This window comes from Melospiza melodia, chromosome 9 (assembly GCF_035770615.1).
Source record: "Melospiza melodia melodia isolate bMelMel2 chromosome 9, bMelMel2.pri, whole genome shotgun sequence".
NCBI lineage: Eukaryota > Metazoa > Chordata > Aves > Passeriformes > Passerellidae > Melospiza > Melospiza melodia.
This window is the reverse complement of record NC_086202.1, coordinates 17,100,131-17,124,651: the sequence shown is the minus strand read 5'-3', so window position 1 is coordinate 17,124,651 and position 24,521 is coordinate 17,100,131. Positions and strand designations below refer to the sequence as shown.

At 42.7% G+C, this 24,521-nt stretch overlaps 1 protein-coding gene and 1 long non-coding RNA gene across 2 annotated transcripts; one reads left to right on the top strand and one right to left on the bottom strand.

Moving 5' to 3' along the window:
- Positions 1–10,338: 10,338 nt before the first annotated feature.
- On the top strand, positions 10,339–22,779 carry FAS (Fas cell surface death receptor). The gene is made up of 9 exons (XM_063163551.1): positions 10,339–10,441; positions 15,924–16,071; positions 16,630–16,764; positions 18,972–19,080; positions 19,583–19,647; positions 19,994–20,074; positions 20,211–20,272; positions 20,748–20,772; positions 21,582–22,779. The coding sequence occupies exons 1-9, from the start codon at positions 10,382–10,384 to the stop codon at positions 22,001–22,003; spliced, it is 1,107 nt and encodes a 368-aa protein (XP_063019621.1). The 5' UTR covers positions 10,339–10,381; the 3' UTR covers positions 22,004–22,779.
- Positions 13,594–20,845, bottom strand: LOC134421991 (uncharacterized). Its single transcript, XR_010028710.1, has 3 exons — positions 20,569–20,845; positions 17,521–17,655; positions 13,594–13,731 (listed from the first exon to the last, which is right to left on the bottom strand). It is a non-coding gene; the product is annotated as an uncharacterized LOC134421991 (long non-coding RNA).
- Positions 22,780–24,521: the final 1,742 nt, after the last annotated feature.

Genomic DNA, 24,521 nt, shown 5'->3' with positions numbered 1-24,521 from the left:
GGCTCCTGCTCTGGTCCCTTTCTAATAACTAAGACAAAATTGTTCTAATCATTTTCAAATATGGCAGTTTTCAACCTTCAAAATTTGGAAAATAGTTTTGCCTGTGCTCTTCAAGAGCTAGAGGAGAGACAGTGTTTGCCATCTGGGCCTCTTAAGTAGGCCGATAATGTTAATTCACAACCTTCCTTCATCTTCTTAACAAGGTATCTTCCTCTGGTAATGTGGTAAAATTATCCTTCATTCAAAATCAAAGGAACATGTTCAAAGCAAAAATGAGATAATGTCTCCCCCATCATCCTTCTTAGCTAAACAAACAGCACATCAGCACAAGTCCTGCTGGGTCAGGCTGATATCCGCATAGCTCAGTATCCTGTGTCTGAGATTTCCTGAGAGCAGATGCTTGGAAAGAAATGGGACACCTACACTTCCTATATCCTCTCTCCTTCCTTATGTAAGGATTGTATATGTAAGAAGGATTTCTTGAGACAGGAGTATGTACCCATATCCTCATGCATAATAGATTAATAGATGCAGATATATTTCCTATTTTCCCTCCATAAATTTGACTAATTTAAATACATAGTTTTGAATGCCCTTCAAGAGTTTTTTGTTTTTTTTTTTTAATAGAAATAAACTTTGCATTTTGTCTGCAAGGCATCTCCTGTAGCTCACAATTTAACTGGTGTAGACATCCCTAATATAACAGAAAGATATTCAAAGCAACGCTGTGCATACAAGAGCTGCAAATCCAGCAGAGATGCTGGGTCAGCCCTCAGGCCACTGGCCAGGGCAGAGCTCTGCCCCACTGTGTGCAAACTCTCAGCAGCCCCTCAGTAGCTGGGTCACAGCTGGTGCTGACATAACTGCCCAAAATCACACTGCAGGTAAGGCCTCACAATAATGGTACATTGGAACATCTCTCAAGAGCCACATTCCCCATGATGATTAGAACCTCTGCAGCAACAAGCTATCCCAACTTGCCAAAATGTAAATGACATCTTCCCAGCCCATCACCGTGGCAAACAAGTGCTGTACTTCCAGGGAAGTCACCCTACACAGCCTGTGTGGGACAGGGAGGGCCAGGGGCCCTTCCTCCAAAAACTTCCCAGGCTCAACAAGGTCACCGCTTCCACTAGCACATTTAATAATCTGCTGTAGTGCCAGAGTTTCACTTTTTGGCTCTAGATGATGCAAATTGTGGAGTCACTCACCACAAGTGCCACCAAGGTGGAACCAGCCTCTCCCACAGGCCTAGCCCTGGTCTCCATCTCTTGCTCCTGGCACTGGGTTTAGAGCATTTGGAGTTTAAGTGTCACTGTAGGGCAGGGCAAGAAGATGTGGCCGCACTGCAACTTCCTTGTCTTCTGTATGAGTCACTCAGCACAACCTACAAACAGCTGAGAGCACAGCTGAACTTCTTTTTTTTTAAACTTCACAAGAACCACTAAATAACAGTGAAGGAATGAGCGATAAGTGGCAATAAACCAAAGAATGTACAAAATATACAAGGGGAATTCTATCACCTTTGTGACTAAAGTGAACACATACTTTTAATAAAAAGGATAAAAAGGAAACTTGCTTTTGGAATTGGCATGCTATTATATGAAAGTGTGTGCTGTTATATGCAAAAAGTAAAAAGTAATGTGGCAAATGCAGTCATATTGAACACATGTGCATTTATCAGAAAAAAGAAGTCAGAAGTCAATTTGAAAGTTTGCAAAAACTGTTTGGGGCTTTTTTGATTTCAACTCCACTGCAAGAGGATGTTAAAAGAGCCATCAATAAAGCTGGGCATGGATATTGCAGCAGGCAGGAATAGCCTGCATCCACACAGGTGTTACAAATAGGCCAAAGTGCCTCCAGAAAAATCAACACTTACTTTCATTAGCCCTTAAAAATTATTGTGGGGTTTTCCCCAGGAAGAAAGGCAGTTTAACTAAAATTTCAAGTATGTAATGACAAGAAGTAGTTAATTACAAACATGCCAGATGAACACACCACTCAAAGTCAACCTATCACAGCTGCCAATACACAATTCAAACAACAAAAATAAAAGGAGAAAATATAATAAACATTGAGAATAAGGCTGTGTAAAAATGAATTCTTGTAAATTTTTTTGAGGAATATTATAAACATAGTTGTAAAAGCCCTCTAAACCCCTTTACATTCTAAAACATTAAAAAAACCAAACAACTGCAGATCCAATATATACAGAGTAGCATGAGAGCTGCCTCTGAAGCCTTACAGCACAACAGTGCAGGGAAATCTCTGCTGAGTGGGTGGAATTCTGTGGGACCAGCACTGGCTGCACACTTGAATGCCTTTATCAGTGATCTGAACAATAACATAAGTTACAGAAAAAAGTCACAGATAAAATCTGTGTGAGCACGTATGTATTTTGATAACTTGCTACAACCTACATTACAGATCTAAGATAAAACAGACTTCTCTCCAACAGAATCCTGTTCATAATAGGAGAATTATTTATAACAGGAGAATATTATAGAATAGTGAATTGTTCAATAATTTCATTGGTTTTCTGAAAGTGTAAAAGCATTTTCCAATCAAACTTAGGGTTTTCTTTTCCTCTTCCACTAAATGTGTTTTACATGCCCAGCTTTATCTGATTGCTCAAATTCCCTTACAGGCCAAAGAGCAAAATTTTGTTCCTTTCCTTTTATGACTGTAAGGAAGACTTAGATACATAATTCTGAAACAAACATAACCATCCTCCTGAAACATGGAAAAACTCAGAATTCTCTAAAGCTTTTCCTCATTCCAGCCCATTTCAGGACCAATTATTGCACCACTGGTCTCAAGGGGGATGCAAACTGTCAGGACTCAGGTCTGGCCTGCCAGTGGGAGATTTCTGCAAACTCAACTGCTTTTTGGTCCATTTCTGTTCTTCTTGCAAGCCAGTAATATCACTAAAAAAAGACAAGTCTCAGAATTACAGTTTCTACCATGCTGCCAGTCCTGTAAGTAGTTCCCAAGTTTCCCTTTCTTTCAGTTCCTTGCTAGCAACTTGTTGAAGGCGTAGTAACTCCTTTAACTGCTGCAGAACACTGCTGTACAAGCATCCTGAAAATGCCTGGATAGTTTCCACATCAAGATACCAGAACTATGTACAACTCTTCCAGCTTCCTAATTAAAGCCTGTTACTCACTGCATTGTATTCAGCTGTCTCTGGGAATTAATTTAGAAGGTCAAAGTTCAGACCTCTTCAATATAATATAAATCATTTCCCTGCATGCTGATTACTCTGCACTGCGCAGCATGGACACATTGTTTAATACCAGGAGAAAAGGATGCAATTAGCAGATCTTCAGCACAAACACATCCCCCTTTCTGAATGGCATTTAAATAAAGTAGTGTTGCTAAAGCATTTTATTGCATTAGAGACTGAACACCACTCACACTGCAAATGTGTGAGGCCTTCTAGGAAAAGGGGCTGGAAGGAGCAGGGGACAAGCACACTTGGGAAAAAGGGCTAACATCTGTGTTCTTTTGCTCTACATACAATAGAAGCTACTGTTTTCATGAGGGCTAAACCTTCCCTATCACCTTGCTTTTAAAAACTTACTATCCTTTGGTAACTTTGCCAGATCCTGTTTATCATGTGGGCCCCCTGAAGAGAAAACCAGGTGGGGTTTGTACCAGGTCACTCAGGAATAGTGGGGCAGTGGCTGTGAGGACAAGCAATAAGCTCCGTGTGCCAACAGCCTTGCACTGCACCGAGCTGTGACACTGCAGGCTCTGCCATGCGCCCAGTGCAGCACAGACCCTGCTGCCCCTGCAGGGAGCTGAGGGACAAGGGGCTGGTGGCCAGCCCTGCCTCTCCACAAGAGGCAAATTCCAGGTATTGATATTATATATTTTCAATATGTTTTATGCACAGGTAGTGAAATCTTAGCTTCAAACAAGGCAATATCAAAATTACAATTGATCTCAAAAAAAAAAAAAAAAAAAAAAACACACTAAAAAATCATGACTCTCTGAAGTGAATAAATGAAAGATGAGAATTCAGTCCAAAACCTCTACTTCCAGAAGGTAAGACCATTTCCCTACACTGATAGCAAAGGCATGTGACTTCCTCTTCATTTCCCACATGAAACTGAGGAGCTGCTCTCGTCTCAGCTGGCTGCCTCCAGGCAGAGAGGTTTCTGAGAATCCCCAGGCTGGGAGAGACTGTATGGGAAACCTGTGCCTTTCAGAGCCATGGCTGCACTGCCACCAGGCTCTGCTGCCCATCCCAGGGAAGCAGAAATGCATGCTCTGCTGCCCATCCCTCTGCAGTCCCTCATCCCATTCCTGCCTCTGAGCTGGCTGACAGCAGGAGAGACATGTACTGTGCAGTAGGGAAAGGATGCCTCTTTCAAAATACTGGCCTCCAAGAAGTATTTGAGAATTTATTCAGCTGAAAAATAACACTGATGTCTTATCTGGGAATTGAACAGACTGCTTCAGACAGCTACCACCACTGCATTCCTTCTGGTTATGACCACCCTTAGAGATGCACAGCTATTTAAGCACAGCATTTAATTCCTGATGAGAACCACCAACAGAAAACAATCCACTGCATTCTGACAGAAATATAAATCAGTCTGTACTACATACTCAATCCATCTGCTACAGCTCACAAAACCTTACTATGCAGTGGGCTGTGCAGCTGAAAAGAGAAAATATGACTCACTCCTGTAGCTTCAGCAGCTAGCCAGGCCTCTCTCCTGTTTGTGCAAATGTGTGGTACAAGTGGGGGAGTTGGTGAAGGCAGGGATAACCCCCTGACCTCCAACTTTGTTCCCAGCACAACAGCCCCTCTCTACCAGGATCTAGCTGTTGCAGAGTAGCTTTACCTGAAGCACAAGTGCTGCTGAGAAGCACACAGCCATGCCCAGGAGACAAATACCCAGAGTGAGATCACTGCATGCTGCCCTGGCTCTGGTGTCACAGTGGATGCCAAGCTGCATCGATGTTAGTGGGAGGGATAAGGCTTTTCACATCACTCTTGCGTCTTCCCCACCCCCAAAGAATTTCAAAGGTTAAGTGATATCAAAAGAAACCAAAACAAGAACGTTTGGAGTCTCAGCCACAAGAGACTGCTTTTATCTAAGCCTGCCAGTCTCACTTGTCAGATGATACCCCAGAAAGAGAAGCATGACCGAGCAAAGCAAAACAGTGGAACTGAATTCCAAACTTGTAATATTTCTTACAATATCAGAAACCACAGCATGCTAAGACCCTTTAAATGTTTCCTTTAGCTTCTCCTCCTCACAACCACATTTAATAAAATTTCTTTTCTTTAAAATTGTAAGGAAAACTTCCTTGAAGGGTGGCTCAGCATCACTTACTTCACATGGGAAATGAAGCCATCAGATGCACCTGTTTAGGCCATCTTCAGATCAAAGGTCAAAAGCAGAACTAAAGATCTCCTTTTATTCACATTTACCTTTTAACTCCAGACATTTCTCTATAGATTTTTTCCTCTTTCATCCTTAGCACAAGGATTCAGCCTTGGGTTTATCTCACAAATGGAAGAAACCCACAAATTAAATCAGCAGTGCTCTGTCCAGGCAGTACCTGAAGGGAAAAGGTTTGAACACTTCCTCACTCACCTCTGAAGAACATTTAGCATCCCTAGCACATTATCTCCAAAACTTTTACAGTTGATCTGTTACACATTTGACAGCATTTGCTGTACACCAAGCTTTGAAAGTATAAAGCTTAATCTTTGTAATAGCATCTTCAAAAAACAGCTAAGACCAATTTGCTTGAAAATAAAGAGAAAATATCACCAGCCAGCTTCTGAAACAAAGCTGCCTGCTGCTTAATCTGGATGGATACAGAGCTCTGCAAAACAATTAAAAAGATGCATTTACAATCTATGAAGTCACAAAGTCAAATTTTATGTCAGTCCATGTAATGTGCAAAATATTTGTAAAATAATGCAGCATTTAGAATCTCAGCATTCCCTTGTACAGTGCACAAACAGAGGACTGGGACAGGATGGTCCCATGTCTGAAATAAAGTCAATAATCAACCCTAAGACAGAAACACATCTACATTTATGGTAAGGTTATGGTGATTGGCTGTAGGAGCCACCAGGCACCCAGCCAATTTGCTTTTCCAGTCTAAGGAAATGCTCAGTTTGTTTGAAAAATGCTTTTTTTTTTTCCCCTGCTGTGAAGAATGCATTGACGTCATCAAACTGGGTCTGTTGAACAAAAGCATGGACCCAGGGTAGTGTCAGGAAGTTAAATTATGAGAAAAAGGACACATACCTGTTTTGATATTCTTAAAGAATGGCAGGGTTTATGGCCAGTTCTCCTGTATCTCCTTCTCCAGAGGAGAACTGCTAGAGGACACAAGTTACTTGCTGTGAGTTTCAGTTTCCACTCTGTTTTGTTCCAGGCTGGGCTTTTGTTTCCATTCTGTTTTCTTGCTAGTGTGGGTTTTTTCAGATAAACAGTAGCATCTCTGGCTCCACAGGCGAGTATATCAGGTCACTGTTACTTTTAAAAGGAGTACACTGCATGCCAGAACACCCTGATCTGTGATTTGATGCAACACCAGGCAGCACGCTTATGAAAAATCCCCACAGGGTCTTCATAAAGTCCTCTGGTCACACCCTGCTCTCCCTCTTCTGTGCTGGCATGGCAGCTTCTCCACACACAGACCAGGGTGTCAGAGCAAACAAAGTGCTTCACTACCACATCACGTTACAAAGAGCCTTTCACTGCACCACAAAACCAGGGGATTGGAAGTAGTGGTTCACAGTGGTTTATGAACAAAGGGTGTCAGAATCTGGCCACACCGCACTGCAGCAAATAGCCATATTTACAGTGGTTACAGATCTTCTCTGGTCTGTGAGACCATAAGGCAAAGGGTGCAGCAAGGTCACTGTTCCAATGTTTAACAGAAGATCTGGAAAACAATACAAGTGTCATAAAACTGTCCTGGCCAAGAGCTCATTATTTAAATACTGATGCCACTCTAATGATTTCCCAATAGTGTTAGCTGATGTTTGTGACATGAGTCACATCACTGAAGAGGTTTGAATCGAAAATGAAGGATATATCATTGAACTGCATGAGTAATGGATCACTCACTCTTGTACTTGAACAAAAAGCCAAAAGTTGGCATGAACAGCCAACAAAGGTTGGCTGCTCTTGAACATACATGAGGGAGAGGAGAGGCAAAACAGGAAAGCAAAAGAAAACAAAAGACAGAAACTGAAACAAACAAACTAAGAAACAAACCAACAATGGTCTTCCAATGTGTATTTAGGTCAAAGGAGAATTTAAGTTTGATGGGACTATTTTGGTCAAGTTATACTACACAGTTAATCTATTGCCCAATCTTAGTACAAAAGAACTGCTAAAGATTACAAAAATGCCAAAATCTAAACAAAATATTAAAAAAATTAAAATTAAAAATTTCTAATAATTTAACAGAGAAAAATGTAGTAGAAAGCAAGTCAGATCTTATGCTTCCTCCCCCATTATTTTCCCTCTGGAATATAAATATGGATTCAATATTCTGAGGTGAGACCAATATAATGCACAGGGCCCTTAATTATGTGTTATTGCACCTTGACAAGTTTTTCTTCACCTGGAGAGGCTAGCTAAGTGAACCTTCTCAGAAACTTAGCAATCCACAATATCATAATACATCAACAGAATCAGCTTGCTTCTTTAGGTGCAGCAGCTTTCTGGAGAGGGAAGAAAAGGTTTGACGCCAGTTAAAGTGTGAATAACAATTCCAAATCAGAAACACCAAATGCAAGAATACTGTCACTATGTGTGTCCAAAATTATCCCCTGGCTGTTTTGGCTCAGAGCAGAATTTCCTATGAGCAGTGTACATGTGACATAGGACAACAATTACAAGGGGGGAAAAGAAACACAATGCACACCTACACACAAATTAAACCATCACAGTAAAAAAACAAACAAAAAAATCACTTTATTTCCAGAACCTTACATTTTTAAAGCTGGAATTGCAAAGGAGCTAAAAAGTGTGTGTTCCTCGAGTTGCATCCTGCCCCAGCCTGACCCCTGTTCCCACATTAGGCGAGGCACAAGGCCATCTGCTGGCAGAGAGAAACTGCAGAGCCCGTACTGCTCAGCAGGCCGCTGCTGACACAAGAATTAAGCTTTAGATGAAGGGTGGGTAAAGAAAAGAGTGGATGCTGCCACTTTTACCAGCTGAAAAGAAACTGCTGCAACACAAGGAGCAGAGCAAAGATGAAAACACTGGCCGTACAGTCCTCACTGATACCAACTATTTGTTTGACTATTCTCACAGTTAGAATAGTCAAACTGTAGGATCATATTTACAGGACGTATACTAAATGAACCAGCCTAACCTTCTGGAACTAAAGAACAACGTCATCTTTGTGGATAAAAAAGCTGATGTTGCAAGAATAAAGAAGAAGCAGAAAAGTTGCTGACAAACACACGGGTGTAAACTCGAGTAAAATGACACAGCATCTACCAATTAGATTAAGGAAAAGATGCATGCTTGGCTCATGGACAAAGCAGAGCTACCAATCAAGAGATGCATGGACAAAACAGAGCTACCAATTAAACCATGTGTGACTGTGTAGACCAAGATAAGAATAAATATAAAAAATGCTTAGAAGCACCATAAACAGCTTTTGCTTGATTCACATTAAATCATGCAGAGGCCTTTGTCTTCTCATCAAATAACAAAAAGTCCTCCAAGCACATTTCTCTTTCTTCATTATATATATAAAAATCCTCCACAACTACAGTTTATTAACTACATAAGGAACGACTTCACGTCATATGCAGGCACTGCTGTTTTGACATGAATCTGGTAGCTTCTCAAAGCTCCCTACCTAAGAGAAAAACAGCTCACCGCAAAGAAGCTACATGCACACAGTCATCACACCCTGGGGGCAGGGAGGAGTGCAAACCACATGCACCCCACAGACTAGAGTGACATCAGAGGAAGGTACCAGGCAAATAGTGCGAGAGGCACACCGAGGTGCCGCTGAACCCTGAGCAATGCCTGCTGAGGGCCCGGCCACATTCGGTTTGGATTTTAGGGCAAAACACAATCCCCTGGAGCGATGGATCTGGAAACAATTCTACCAAGCTTTCTGCTGCACCAACGATCCGGATCTGGACAACACTGCTTGCAGTCCCTACTCCACCCCTACCCGCACGCAAATTTCCGCTAAAATTAGCAGCCTCACAGACACGCTGCTTTGGGTTTGCCCAGTAGGAACCAGAGACGTGTAACCCAGGCACTGCACCCAAGAGAGATGCCTCTCCCTCCTTACATTCCATACTGCCACTGGGAAGGCAAAAAGTGGATGGTAAGGCTGCTCCAAAGGCAGCATCTCTAAAAGTGTGTCAGCAGTACTTTTGGTTCATCCGGAAGTGGTTTAAAAGCTTGAAGTATTTAAAACAGTAGCTATTTTTTTGTCAATGTTATGTATTGCAGCTAAGAGCCCCATACCAGCAGAAAAGTAGAAGAGTTTTTGAAAATCTGAGTCATAAACCACTGAAAAATGGTGTTTAAAATGAAAATGCCATCTCGATTGCAACCATGGTCCTTCCAAGGCAATCGAATCATGTCAAAACCTGAAAGATGAAAACACATATCGATAACTAACTCCATCACGTCATTTTTAACTCTGCAAAGGAGGCCAGACTACCAGCATTTCAAACCTCTGAAAGCTCGCAGGAAAAACACAAGAACTGACTGGAAATAGGCAGAAAATAGAAGTCATGGGCTTGCGCAACCCTTTCAATAAGACAGCAAAGGGCAGTACTGCCTGCTGCAGTGAGTTTAGCCTGTCCTGAGTGCCTGCTCCGTTCTACCCATACGGGACTGCCCGTCCTTGGCAGTACTTGCAAAACAGAGTTTCTGCCCCGGTAGGGAGGCAATAGCTCCACCCAGCACCTGAAGCGCAGGAATCGAATGTGTCATTCCCAGCACTAAGGCTGCTGGCTCGGTGACCTCGGGGCCGTGCCTGGCACCCCGAGCTGCCGAGTGGGTGTCCCCGGCCAAGCACCCGCGGTCCCCGCGTCCCCGGGACACCCGAGCGGGAGCCCCGAGCGCTCTCTCCCGGTCACCGCGGGGCTCGGGGCTGTCCCGCCGGTGTCCGCGGCTCGCCCGGCGGCCGGAGCCCTGCCCGGGGCCGGATCACCGCGCCCGGGCTGCCCTGCCCCACGGCCGGCCCAGCCCAGCCCCCGCTCCGTGCCGAGCCGTGCCGTGCCGGGGGCGGGCCGTGCCGTGCCGTGTTTGCCAGCATGGGAGGAGCGGCGGGGCATGGGAGGGCGCAGGCAGCTCGGGCTGTCCCGCAGGAACGGGCCACTTCCCGTCGGAGAGTGCTGGGCAGCGGCGGCATGGGGACACTGCGGGGCGGCGGCGGCAGCGTGGCCCGAGGGCTCCTTGCCCTGCTCCTCGTAAGTGTCCGCCCCAGCGGGGCGGCGGGCGGGCGGCGGGACAGCCCCGGCCGGGGCGGCGGGGCCGGCGGGGCCGAGGAACGCGGCGCCGCGGGGCGGGGAGCGCTGCCCGGCTGCTGCTCGGCGCCGGCCGTGGCAAACTTGCTAGCGACATTTCAGTCAGCTCGTTGGGCGATGTTTTAAGTGGAAAAAACTCACTTTCAAGTCCAGGCAGTTCTGAAGGGTGCTCAGTGAGGTGCGTGTTGTGTCAAGCGGACGGAGGAAAGGGGGGATGGATGCAGGTGGCTGTAGGTGGGGCACCCAGGGACAGCTGGCGCTGGTCCGCAGGCACCCACAGCGGCCGGAGCCGCGGGCCAGGCAGGTGCAGAGCCCCCGCTTCGCCAGCACGGGGAGGTGCGGGACGTGCCCGGGCTAAAACCGGGCTGAATGGGAGCCGACCTGCGCTGCACCTCAGCCGATCCCTACCAGCGAGCAGGGAAAACAACATAAAAGCAAATACCTGTGGGGAAGGAGTTTGAACCTCTATGTTAGTGGCCCAGGAGAAGCCAGAGGAATGGTCCAAGCCTGCCGTCAGCATTTACTGGAATCAGTAGGGCAGGGCCTTCCTTTTTGCATGAGCCATGCCTGTGCACACAGTGAGTCCCTTCCGAGAGCTTCCGTCTCCTGTCTCACTCTCATCAGTAAAGTTACCTTGACAAAGATCCATTCCGAGCGGCCGCCGTCAGCAGCAGGGAAAGCAGGGAAGGGTCAGTGTGTGTCAGTGGCCAGCACAGGGTCTGCACTGCTCCGGGTGCGTTGCTGCAGCGGCAGGGAGCTCCAGGGCAGCGCACCTGGGCAGGTGCAGCGTGTGTGGCTGCCCTGGCTCAGTGCCGGGCAGAGCTGCCCTGAGCCCAGGGATGCCGGGGGATGAGGCAGGTGGCAGTGAGCCCTGCTGGACAGCACAGCCACCTGGAAGTGTGCCTGCAGAACACACTGCTAACCCAGCCCAATTCTCCCGTTCCAGAGACACCTCGCTGCAGCTGACCTCCCAAGTCTCTTTCCAATGTGGTTTTAATACAAATCACAACACAAACTGTGTTTGTTAGCCAGGATAAAATCCCACTCAAATTGTGGTCTGACCAACTGCATAACAGGTAGTAAAATACTTAAAGTATTTCAAAGAGCTCTATCCATGCCCCTGCACAAATCATTAAAGCATAATTAAATACAAAGGAGGATTCTCATCTGCTGACAGAAGTGTGTATTACCTTTTCCTGTACAGGAGCAGCCAACTAGTGACAGAAAAGTCAGTGTAGCTCAGTATGTTAGAACAATTCAAAATATATATCTTAATATTAAAAATAATTTCATTTATAACAATGCTCCAGAGAATATATATATTTTTTCTCTTATTTTCCAGTAGTTTCCAAATTTCAGTATACCTTAGAAAGACTGTAGCATTCCTACATAATCTCTATTTTTAAAAAGGTTTTTGTTTTAATTAGCAAGTTGTTTCATTACTTATAAAATAAACATGGTCAGAGTTTGGCATGTTATTTGGTTAAACCAGAACATGAAAACAGTTTGTTGAATGAGACCTCAATTTCGCAAGGAATCCATACTGCACTCAAGTAAAAGAAGATTTAGGGATAGTCATGCAAAAATAGCCATGGTCTATGAAGTTAGAAAACATCTGAGTTCTCCATGTAGAAAAAGCTACAAAGCTACGTACCACTGAGAGACAAACTTGTATCAGTTCAGAGACAGATTTTAGGAGAAAATGCTCTGGAATGAATGTTTCCTCTAAAGAGAAGGGCTCCAATAATCCCTTTTTGCCAATGAGAGAAATGAATACTAGTGGGTGCAAGTGAAAATAAACCCTGTTTACTAACAAAACAAGATACCCACAAGACAGAAAAAATAAATTGAACCTTATATCCCCAATCCAGCCCCATGGCCAGGGGGCAAGGATGGTGGCTGCTCCCTTTGTCTCAGGAAAGGGAAGAAAAAAAAATCCACGCAGCAGCTCACGCTAAAAGTAGATAGGAACCTGTTGAGCTTCTGGCTTTGGTCTGCTCCTCACAGCAGATGAAACTGGTGGGGTTTAGGGTCCTTTATTTGCTGGCCTGGGTCTTTCCCACCACCCCCATAGGCTCCCTGGACTGCAAGCCGAAACAGATGAAGTGGAAAAATAAAACCAAAAAGAAACCACTGAATGATTTCTGCTGAAGTCCAGGGGGAAAGGTGGGGAAAGACAAAGAAGAGCTGCTTTCCTGAGCAAGCAGGGATGCAGATGGAGCAAAGGCAGTGAGCTAACAGTCCGAGGCGCAGCCTGAAGCGCGTCAGAGAAAGAACCGAGCCTGCACCCGGCCTTCCCAGGCCCCAGCCCAGCCTCCTGCTTCATCTCCAACCTCTCCTGGCCTTTAGGGAATGAAGTACCACCATAAAATCACCTCAAGACAGTCCTCCACAGGAATAGGCCAGAGAGTGAACTGTCATGTAAATATTTTGTAATTATGATATGACCACAGAGCAGGCAGTTTTCCGGAAGTTCAGAAGATGTACCTTTGAAAACAAGGTTCCTGCATTACTGCATTGGCCTTTCTTCCTCATATCATGGAAAACTAATACACACATTTACATGCATAAACAGCCATAAAATGGTGGGATGACCCAAGACTCAAGTGAGAAGTACATAGGTCCCAATTCTGGAAACATGTCTGTGCATGTTTCCACTGTAACCACCCTCATCTCTGCAGTAACTCACTGAACAAAGAGAAAATCATAAGAAAACCATTTCGTGTTAGAAAAGGAGAAGGGTGAGAGTTGCTAGATTTTATCTGACAAGCTCTAATTCATGCTTAGCTTCAACAAATTGAGGTGAGAGCTGTCAATATCTCTCCCAACTCTCCAAATAGTGTAGTATTTACTACACTTACTACTGTAGTATTTACTAGTAGGTGCTTAGTAGTACAGTACTTCTGAAGAGCAAAACCCAACAAAATAACCAATCATAGAACCCCCAGCCCCAGTATGTTGTTTCAGTTTGCATGTGAGTCAGCTGAGATATGAAAGGGTAGTGGATTGAATTTGAACAGTGAGTGTTCAAAAAGTTTTAAAAACTCCTGTATGCAAATTACAAGCTCACACACTTCCAAAGCTGAGATTACATACCTATAAGCTGTGTCTTGCAGAAGCTTTTCTGTTGAAATAGATTGAGATGTCATGAAGAATACTTTGACAGAGGAAGAACTGGAGAATCCCAAAATGACACGAGTATTCAAAGAAATGAAAGTTCTTGTCACTGTGCCCTAGAAATGCTGATAAAAGCAGGTTTCATAAAAGTGTCCTTAGCAAATACCTGTTGGTGAAAGCATTTTGGAGGGCCCTGTTGTAATGAAGGAGAGGAATTAGGTAGAAAACTCTTTTCATTGTCTGAGTAATGCAAATGCAGCAAAACCAGAAAACCTGGGCTCATATTTTTATGGGTTCTGCTAAGAGTAGATGTCCCCAGCTGATTGATCTTATTCCCTTTGACTGCTTAGTGCAATCTAAGTCTTCAGTTTAGATACCAAAACTATTTTTTTTTTAGGTTGAGAAAGTTGAAAGGGAGTCTCTGTGACTCATTCTGGGCTGAAAACATACAACCACGGCTTGAGTGTACATGTCATAAAAAAGCACCTATCATCCCTGTCTAAAAGCCCCTAAACTGCTTCCTTTCTGATATTGGTGTTTACTGCTCAGTGACAACAGAAAAAGCAACTAAGGTGTGCACAGGAAGCTAAATGACTATTGATTCTTTTCTGGTTTTTTTTCCTATGAGACACCCCCAAATTTTTAAATAGCAAATGGATTGCTTTTACGAGGGTGCAAATCCAGGAGGAAAAATGTTTGAAAAAATTAGGGCGTTGCTTTGAAGAAAAGCTTTCACAGTTTTATCATTATTCCTTCCACAGGAAGATGTTGTAAGACATCCCTGCAAGCAGAGCCAATGTAGGTGTTTGGTGCTGCTTGAGTGTCAAATTCTGAGAAGTCAGCCCCACTTCTTGTAAGTGTACCAGGAAGTTCATCTCCGTGAGCAGGAGCCGAGGGCATCCATCCGAAAATGTTCTGCTTCTGTAGCCCCTCATACCAGCACAGCCCATTTGTACAAAAGCATAAACAAGAGGCAGGGAGCTTTGCTGGTGTGAGGGAACACATCTCTGCACTCATTGTGTTTGCAGGCATGTGGTAAAATAAGCAAGGTTTTACTGGTATTAGTAATTTAGAAATATGTTTCCTTCTTTGATTATATTCTATTGTCTGCATGACTCTCTCAACATTTCCTTCATACTGCTTTAGGAAAAACCAAACCAGACTGGTCACACATCCCTGACTATATCTTAGTGATTATTTTTTACTCGGACTTTCTAATCCAGTGTTTAGTGAGGTAGCTCTCCTAGACAAAAGGAAAACAAATCACACTAATTTGGCACATCCACTTGAAAGCTTCTGTAGAGACTTTAATTTTTTAACACTAGGATTCAGAGGAGAGCACCCTGAAAGCTTTGGCAGCAAAGGAAGAGAGAGCACCAAACAGGGGAATTGATGGGCATCCCTACTCAGAGTTTCTCCAGTGCTAATTATGCTGTTTCAGCTGCTGGAGCTTCACCTCCAGGTGCAAAGAAAGGCCTTCTTAATTACATCCATTAACTAATAGTATATATATTTTAAACAGTTGCCAAGGAAATAAAATTCTTTCCACCTTCTCACTTGTGAATAGACTAGAAGATGAAAAGAAATGGCTACCTAGAAGGCAATGGTCTTATTGGTTACATCATTAGTTAGCAACAGATAACACTTCCTTCACTTGAGAGCCCAGTTTGATATCCAAAATGTTTTTTCGGTAATTTAACATAAAGAGTTTTCTGCATCTCACTGAAATTGTGGTCAGCATCCATAGCTCCATTATGTAGACATCTCATATTTAGTGTATGCACAGTAAATATAGAATTCCCCAGAAAATGTTGCTGAGAAGACAACAAACAATACCAGATTTATCCTTATCATTCTTCCTCCTTCTTCCAAAATAATACAAAAAACATGGTTTGGCCTCTGGGCCACAGTGCTTTATTATTATCATGAGAAGAGGCAGGGCAGGGGTCACCAGTAAACCTCTACTGCCTAATGACCGAAATAAAAACAAACAAACAAAAAGCTTGCAGCATTTTGCAATTTACCATGCAAATTGACAGTGCAATTGACAGTTGCAATTGACAGTGCAAAAAATTCAAAGAAATGGATCTACTGTAAAGTAATTTGAAAGGAGAGTGTTTGTAAAGGTAGTGTTCATGGCTTTAATATGGGCCCTCATTGTCTATTAAATCCAGAGCAATGAATCGTTTTAATAAGGGAGTGAATTTTATTATGTTTAGTTATAGATAATGCTATTAATGTGACTCTTCTACACAGTTTTAGTGCACAGTCCTAAACATTTTTTGTCTAATTTTCTGGTCTCTCCTAGGTGGCTCTCCTAGTTATTGAAACACAGTGCAAAAATGACACTGAAGCTCTAATAACATCCAATAGGAGAATCATTTCCAGGAGGGAAGTTAACTGCAGGGAGGATGAATACAGTTTAGATAGTCAGTGTTGCAAGAAATGTGGAAGGGGTGAGTATGATGTGTGTTGAGAAGTCATTAACAGGGGACACCACCCAAGCACATTGCTTTGTGCTGGGATACTGGGGAGGCATGAAGTGGTTTCCTGGATGCAGTACTTCATTCCAGCTGTATCTTTGTTTTGTTACAGGACATTAGCCTGTAACAAAGATATTTCTTAAGCTCAATGCACCAATAACTTCTCACTACAAAGAGTAGTTCTCTCATAATGTGATTGTTAGAAAAGAGCCAAGAATTAACATGCACATATTTGAAAAAGGTTGAAAAAGTGAAAACACATGCTTTTGCCTACAGGATTCCATAGATTTGTGGGTTTTACAATTTTTCATGTAGTTTTGTTTAGTGTGTTCTCCTTCAGTATTAAATTAGAGGAAGAGTGGGGATAATCAAAAGTTATGTATACTACATTCCTGGAGGGCATCTACACATGCACAAAGAATATACATCCCATATTTGGAATCAAAAGTATTTGGGATTAAAAAAGAAATTCTGATGTTAGTCTTAGAGCTGGTGGCTGCTCTCTAAATTGTTGGTTTTCTGTCTCTACAGGTTTTGTTAAAAATGTCTCCTGCCCAACAGATGTTACCAAACACTGTGCTCCATGTCAGAAAGGAAAGGAATTCATGGATCACCTCAATGACTTAGACGAGTGTTTTAGATGCAAATGGTGTGATAGCCACTTTGGTAAGTGTATAGAAATAGCAACTGTAGCAATGGCTCCTCTTTCACACAGGATTTCACTGAAAAGTCTCCACAATTCCTAGTCGTGGTTAGCACGCAGAGTCAAAACTTTTAGTGGTAGGACATGAATGAATTTGTGAGAAAGTAGTAAGTTTATCCTCCAGCTCCCTTTCATCAAGCACAAAGTAGGAAGACAAATAGTTGGTCCATTATTTCTCCAAATATCTGCCTTTGCTTAGCCAAAGTCCTTGCTAAGCTGACACTGTACAAACTGGTTAGAGTCAAGGAAGGCAAGTTCTCCCTCTTCTTCTTCCTCTGTTTAAAAGAGGGGTGTAAAAAGTAATGATTTTTTAATAGCGTTTCACAAATTGATAATGTTCTTTAAAACTGATTGTGTCTTTTGAAAGACACTCAGGATGCAGTTTGGGACAGTGTGTGAGGCTGAGGCCAGCCCTCCTGGGGCAGAGCAGGGGCCCACCCAGCCAGGGCTCTGCAGTCAGCAGTGCAGGCACGAGGGGCTGTTCAGGGATGACACAAACCAACCTGTCTGCTCTCCATGCTCTGGGCCCTGCAGTCTGTCAGCATCCACAGCTGAGGGAAAGGACACTGGAAGATCTGTCCCTGCCTAGTCATTTCAGTGTCTATTTATGAGCCCTCTGTTCATGAACCTGCTGGGTGACAGCAGAAATTCACTGCCTGTTGCATAAATACCCATCACAGATTTCTTTTTTTAAAAAGTCCATTAAACTCATCTCCTACCAGTTCCACCAGGTGTCCTGTAGATGTCCTCTGCTTGGATTTAGGGAACGACAGTTCTTCATTCCTCATACCCAAAATCAAGTTTAGTGAATGGACAAACCGTTCTCAACTCCAGTGTGGTTGTACTCAGATCACCTGTTGGAATATCAATTTTTAGTGCCCCTTCCTTTAGGACTTCAATATGGATAGAAAACTTTCCTCTCATTTTCTGTTATAATAAGCATTTTTGTGTGGGTGATGAAATTGGTAAGAGTGATACAATTCAGTAGTTTATATGTGTCACAATTATTAGAACTGAAGGGAGGAAAAGGGTAATGGCTAGCCCAAATATTCCACAGACAGTAATGTAGCTGAAGAGAAATCAGTGGACTGACAATAGGCAAGAGGAAAATTACCACTGAAGTTCCCTGTGAACCATTCTTATGATCATTCATATCCACTATTCCCATGAGTTACTTCAGCACTGATGTCACAGTAGAGCTTCATCAAGTTTTGAAATATCAAGTAGTTTCAAAGTACAGCAGGGCACTGAATGTAGTAACTCAAAAATTTGTTCTGTTTTTATATGCCTATGAAAATAGCTTTCATAGTAGGGAGATACAGTAATTTTTAATGCAGAAGTATATTTTTCATGGATGGAGATAGCATTATCATGTAAACTGAGGAGAGGAGAAAATTAATAATTTGTTTTGATTCTTAAGAGGAATACTTAACATGGATATGTTAGCCAAAAAAGAGACAGTGCAATTCCCCATCATTGGAGGTCTTCAAGAAAAGGTAAAACTTTTTGTCTGTCAGGGAGTGCAAAGAACCCATCTCCATTATCAAGTAGGGAGATTGGCTGTGTGATCTTTTGAGTTTCCTTCTGGAAATTCAATACTAAATGGGGAAAAGAAGTTGGGATTTGGCTGTGCTAAATGAGTCCTCTCCTGGAGAGAACTGCACTGTGTGATGGGTTTCAGAGCTGCACTGTGTGGTGAGTTCTAGAGCTGCACTGTGTGATGGGTTCTAGAGCTGCACTGTGTGATGGGTTCTAGAGCTGCACTGTGTGATGGGTTCTAGAGCTGCACTGTGTGATGGGTTCTAGAGCTGCACTGTGTGATGGGTTTCAGAGCTGCGCTGTGTGATGGGTTTCAGAGCTGCACTGTGTGATGGGTTTCAGAGCTGCACTGTGTGATGGGTTTCAGAGCTGCACTGTGTGGTGAGTTCTAGAGCTGCACTGTGTGATGAGTTTCAGAGCTGCACTGTGTGATGGATGAGCTTTCTGCGCTCCCGTCCAGCAGAGGTCTCTCTGGCAGCTCTGCCAGCCCAGCTCCTTAGAAAAGCTCCGTGTGCGTGTGATAAAGCTAAGCCTCGTCAGTTCCAGCAGAGGTGGAGCAAGTCTGAGGACAAGACTTTGTGGGCAGAAGCCTGCTTTTTCAGACTAGTACACTTAAGAGATCTGTTTTTAGGGCTGGAGGTTGTGAAGAACTGTACCCCAGAAGAGGACACACAGTGTGCCTGTGCAAAGAACCATTTCTGCGGTCCTACAGGATGTGACACTTGCACTCCATGTACCATGTAAGTTCATGCCTTCATCACCACATCTGAAATTGTTAGTATGTAATCACATTTTTTTTCCAGCTGGTTTCAAGACAGAGGCTAAGGTGATCTATAACCTCAGGGAAAGCATACCAATTTTCCTTTGCACCTGAGCTGAGTTCAGTCAGTTCAATTTGCAGCCATGAAGGCTTTCTAAAAGCATATAGAAAAAAATATATATCCACTGAGTCTCTATATGCTTTTCAAAATTGCTAATAAAGTATCTGAGCTTTCCTGTTGTCTTTGTGTGAGCTACTGTTACACTGAAAAATAATTTCATACATTTTCCCATAGCTACAGATTTTCACGTTATTAAATTCTAAACCCCAAGATCAGGAATTTAGAATATGAAACTAGCATATTTATCAGCAAAATGTGAAATATTTTTCTGATAAAGCATCTCAGAAGATTTGATTTGCTCTCTGAACAGCTTAAGAGAGAAAAAACATCCCCTAATAATTTGTGTTCATATTTTCTGCAGATGTGAAAGCGGTGTAATTGAAGAGCAATGTACTGCAGTTTCAGACACTGTGTGTGGAACCAAAGGTACCCATTAAAACTTAGCAAGGTGCAGCACGTGCTGTATTTTGAGAGGCAATTGCAATTGTCCTGTTCTACACACTGGCCATAGTAATTCCTGACAGCTCAGGGCCTCAGTCCCACTGTTCCCTCTACTGACCTGCAGAGTATGATTTTCCCTTGATCACTGTGCAGCTGTAGGGGCTGTTACCCCTTTTTAGGGGCAGCTCACCATAGGTTATGTCTTTAACATATTTGGCTTTTGTGTTAGGAGGGCTTTTAAAACCTGACACGGTCTTGTTGAAAATTTGGTGTGCTGCTGTATTGCATTTCTTGACTTAACTTCCATGCAAATTTTCCAATGTTCCAACAGCAAAGCTGGGGTTGATCATTGCTGGGGTACTACTACTACTACTATCAATAATAGCTGGAGCGATTGGAGCGATAGTCTGGTGTAAGTGATTCCCTACTTATTCCTATTATACTCTGAATGAGGTATTCAGATGCTTATTCAAATATAATTTTATATTCTTGGAGTCCAAAGGAGAGATATCCTACCCTAAATTTTAAAAATGCTTTTTTTGTTTCAGACAAGAGAAGAAAAAAGAAGGATCCTAATGACCCAGGTAATGGAGTTTACAAAGAAAAGCATGTAAGTATTATTGCTTTGATCATAAAAAACTCAGCTTTATGCCAAGAACTTTTTTCCATTTAAATTGCATATTTGTGTGCCTTTCTTCTGTGACATGAATGAAGCAAATTTTACCACAAGAATTTTTTTGGGAGAAGTAAGAGAAACCCTGTATTACTTCTTCAGGATTGTTGGAATGCTTCCTAAATCACATAACCATGATCAAAACTTCACAAATCATCAGGCCTCCACCAACCCAGGATGCTTCTGTCCCCATGCATAATTCTAGGCATTAGGAGGTGATTCCCCAAACTTACCCAAGTCAAAAGAAGTCTGTCTGTCTGGTCTGACTCTCCCATTCATAAAACAGGAATCCTGGAGAAAACTAAAAGAAAATCATAGATTTATCATGAAATGTATTTATCCTCTTAGATAAGTGTGGGATTTTACAAAGGTTGTTTCTACTTATTTCTCTCCTGCCTTTTTTTTTTTTCAGGTGGATATACCTCTTATAGTTGAAGGTAAGAAACAATTTATCAAAATTCAGTAGAAAGAAAAAACAGATACAGATAAAAAAATCCTAAACTAAAAAAAAAAAAACAGTATTTTTGTGTAGACTTTGCCACTGTCCAGACCTGTCATGCCAGCACAAAAGTGAACACTTGCTAAAGAAGTGCCAGTTCATATAATGCTCATCAAGGCACTTAGTGGCATCATGGAAATCTTGCCTCAGGAGGAATTTCTGTTGTATAGGGAGCAATCACACATTGTCTACAAGTGAATTTCAGCTCTGCATGTGGTACAGACACTAGGAAACAGCAAACTGTTTCTATAACCATGGATATTTATGACAGGGGAACAGTCCACAATGGGATTGAAGATTCACAAACCTACATTCTGTTAAAGGGCAAATCCAGAGGAGTGGTACACAACAGGAAAAAAGATAAGCTCCAAGACTGTATCACAACAGAAAACCTGTCCTGTTTCATGACCTCTCCCAATGCTATTTTGAGAAAAATGGGTACGTGAGAGGTGACCACACTTCCATGATAGAGAAGGACAGAATAGGTTACAGAGGGAACTGAGACACTGTTTTAGGTGGTAGAAAGCCATATGGCTGCAAGCCTGAATCTTTGAAATACCTAGCATCTGGCAGGAACTTGTAAAAAGAGACCTGCCATGCATTGTAAAAAATCACACGTAAACCATACTGAGTCACAAATACCTGAAACTTAATTTGCTTTGGATAGAAGCATCAAATCTGAGTGCAGGTGATAAAACCCAGTACGATAAAAGAGCCAGGTGCATTAATTTCCTTTCCTGCTCCTAGATGTTGACCTGAACAAATACATTCCTGGTATTGTGGCAGAGATGACACTCAAAGAAGTCAAGACATTTGTTCGTCACCGTGGTGTATCAGAACCTGCCATAGACCAAAGCATGCACGATTTTCCTGGTGATTCATCTGAACAGAAGATTAGGCTGTTACAAGTCTGGTATCAAAGTCATGGAATGAAGGGAGCCTATGAAACCCTAATAAGGAGCCTGAGAGAGTTAAAAATGTGTGCTGTAGCTGATAAAATTGAGAAAAAACTGAAGGCAGCTATTTCCAGCTCTCAGGAAGGGGGACAGTCTTGTAATCCTGACACTGAGCAAAGCACTCAGGAGGGTGGAAACTCTTACAGTGAGAGTGCTGAACTGAGTAAAACCTCTACTGCTAGTTTGGAAGAGACCTTGCACAGAGTAACTTGAAATTTATTTCTGAATGAGTATTTCTCTAATATAAATAGCAAAGTTTTAAAATGACATTTTCATTGGCAGTTCTGATTGAACTCAAGTAAGTTATTACATGTAAAAGGAATAATTGCAAATTTTGCAGCAATATCTTTCCTTTAAAAAAAGTTCTAGCCTTTTTTCATTGTTAAGGACTTGAAGTTTTAGGACTTGTTTACTAAAAGGTGCAATATAAGACTCCAGTATAGGAGTCATTACAAGAGGAAAGAAGTTATAATTTGAAGAAAAGGAATTGTTTAAATGCATGGTCCTGCATTATTTAATCAATGTAAGATTCTGCATACATTAAAAATGGAGACTGTTCCATTTTTTTTTTGAAGGGAAAGCTCTGGTGTTATGAGTCTACAAAGTATACTAGGAAGAGTACTTGAAAAAATAACGTTACCTGCCTTCCACCTGATTAATCTGAAATATAGATGTTGCTGTGTAGATTCCACTCTGCTGCAAATACAATTTCTATTTTTCATGAATGCACTTCTGTGTGTATATGGAGTTTTGTATATGTGTGCAAGTTTTGTATACTAAAAGCTCTCAGTTCTAGGTAAAAATAATTATCTCTGTTGTTCTCAGCAATGTTTGTAAGCCTCTTCTAATGTTTGAAACCTTCAGAGAAATAAGAGCATGGGGTTAATAGGGTCAGCAGCACAACATCATTTCTGGAACGCAACCTTCAGTGTGTATGATGCTTTTCTAATGCAGAAATTGATACAATGAAAGCATCTTCTTCATTAAAAAAATCTGCATAAACATGACTTCTGTCTTTCTTATCGTGCAGTATATAGCTGTCATGTTCAAGTTTGCTTTTACTCAGGTTAGCAAATCAGAATAAAGGAGATCATTGTCATGAAAAAACACCTTACCTTTCTTCCATCACCAAGTGCAGAGGACTCGGCTCCTAAATTCAAAGGACCAGTGAAGTGCTGGCAGCTTTGCTGTGAGGCCTTTCCCTTTCACACACCCATTTGTGCAAATCTCACACAGTCCTTCAACAGAAGGGGAGACTTCACTGGAAAGGTTTGATTTTTCCAGATTACAGGGTAAGAAAGATGTCTTTCTTTGGTTCTGTCATCAGTTCCCTGGAGAACATCTCCAGCCAGTATCAGGACTCAGCCAAAACAGGAGGAGAGCTACCTGGGCTGGCTCTCACCTGCCCACCAGGGTGTTGGGTCTGTGGGGTAGAGTCCCATGGCTGCCACCACAGGACCTGGAAAGGACAAGGAAAGGCTGGCCACAGGGTGCCAGAGGCTGGCAATCAACCCCTGCCAATGCTGGGTGCCCACAGCCGTGTGGAGTTCCTCCAAAATGTCACATAGCTGGAAGTGAGGTACCTGGGAAGGCAGTACATAGCCTTTGGAAACAGCTAAAATCTGTGCATGGCATCAAGCAGGAGCCTAAAGGAAAGGCAGGACATAGCTTTGAACTCATTACCTGTTTCATAGACTTGACCTGTTAAAGGTCTCAATGACACAGAGCACATTCTGCCCAGAACCAGTGTATGTTTTACAGCTCTTAAGCACCTTCCATGCTAAGCAGTCAGAAAAACCTTCCACCCCACTTTGGAGCCTCTAATCCAGCTGCATTTTCCTAAGTATATAATCCACTGCTATATTGCCAAAATCCACACACTGTGCTGCTTTTTGAAGGAAAACCTTCAGGCTGCTGCAGTCAGATGATTCAACAGCCCTGGGCCAAATTGTGCATCCATGGACTGATTACACGTGGCACTGTGTGAATGGCCTGTATCTATGCTCTCCGTGCACACCTCTGACACACCATGAAAATGTGTTGTTCCTGGTCCTGTTTTGGCCAGGGTCCACATATCTAAGAGAATAAAATATCATATGCATACCTAAGAGAATAAAATATCTGCTTTTCAGAAAAGCAGCCCAGCAGTGGGGTCAGGTGTGCCATCTTCTGTAGGATGCAGTTGTATAGAAGCCAAGACAGCAAGGGAGGAAGGAGAGCTCCATGCTCTCACATGCCCTGGTAGATAGGCAGCTCCCTATACCATGTCCCATTCAGGAAGGCATGAATGTAGCTTAAAGCTGTGTTGGCAGATGCTTGACTTCAACTTTTTCTTCCCTTGGCTTCTGGCTTTGTCTCTCCAAGTGAAGCATCTGGCCAGCAGAAATGAAGGTGGTCCACCTCCCAGGGTTCCAGAGGAGCAGGGAACTGACCAATCTGAACTACAGTCATCTTAAAACGGAGCCACCAAATCTCATAAATTTCTGACAGAGAAATAAAATGATAATTTATCTTTCATCACACTGGAATTCCCCAACCTCAGTATAAAAAGGATGGTTTAAAAAAAGTCCCTGAGCAATGAGTCAGATTTTGTTCAGGAGAGGTCTGCAGGGCTCAGCTCACACTGCCGTTGACTCTGGTGGTTAGCATACATCATAATTTTTTGTTTTTAACTGTAACACTCTGCATCAAATAGGAGGACTGATTATACTGTGCCGTTGCTTTTTCAAAG

Bases quoted from the DNA above. Each gene is read 5' to 3' on its own strand.
- FAS (XM_063163551.1), top strand. From the start codon at position 10,382: ATGGGGACACTGCGGGGCGGCGGCGGCAGCGTGGCCCGAGGGCTCCTT. The intron at 10,442-15,923 runs GTAAGTGTCCGC...GGTCTCTCCTAG, and splicing joins GGCTCCTTGCCCTGCTCCTC to GTGGCTCTCCTAGTTATTGA. The intron at 20,773-21,581 runs GTAAGAAACAAT...TCCTGCTCCTAG, and splicing joins TATACCTCTTATAGTTGAAG to ATGTTGACCTGAACAAATAC.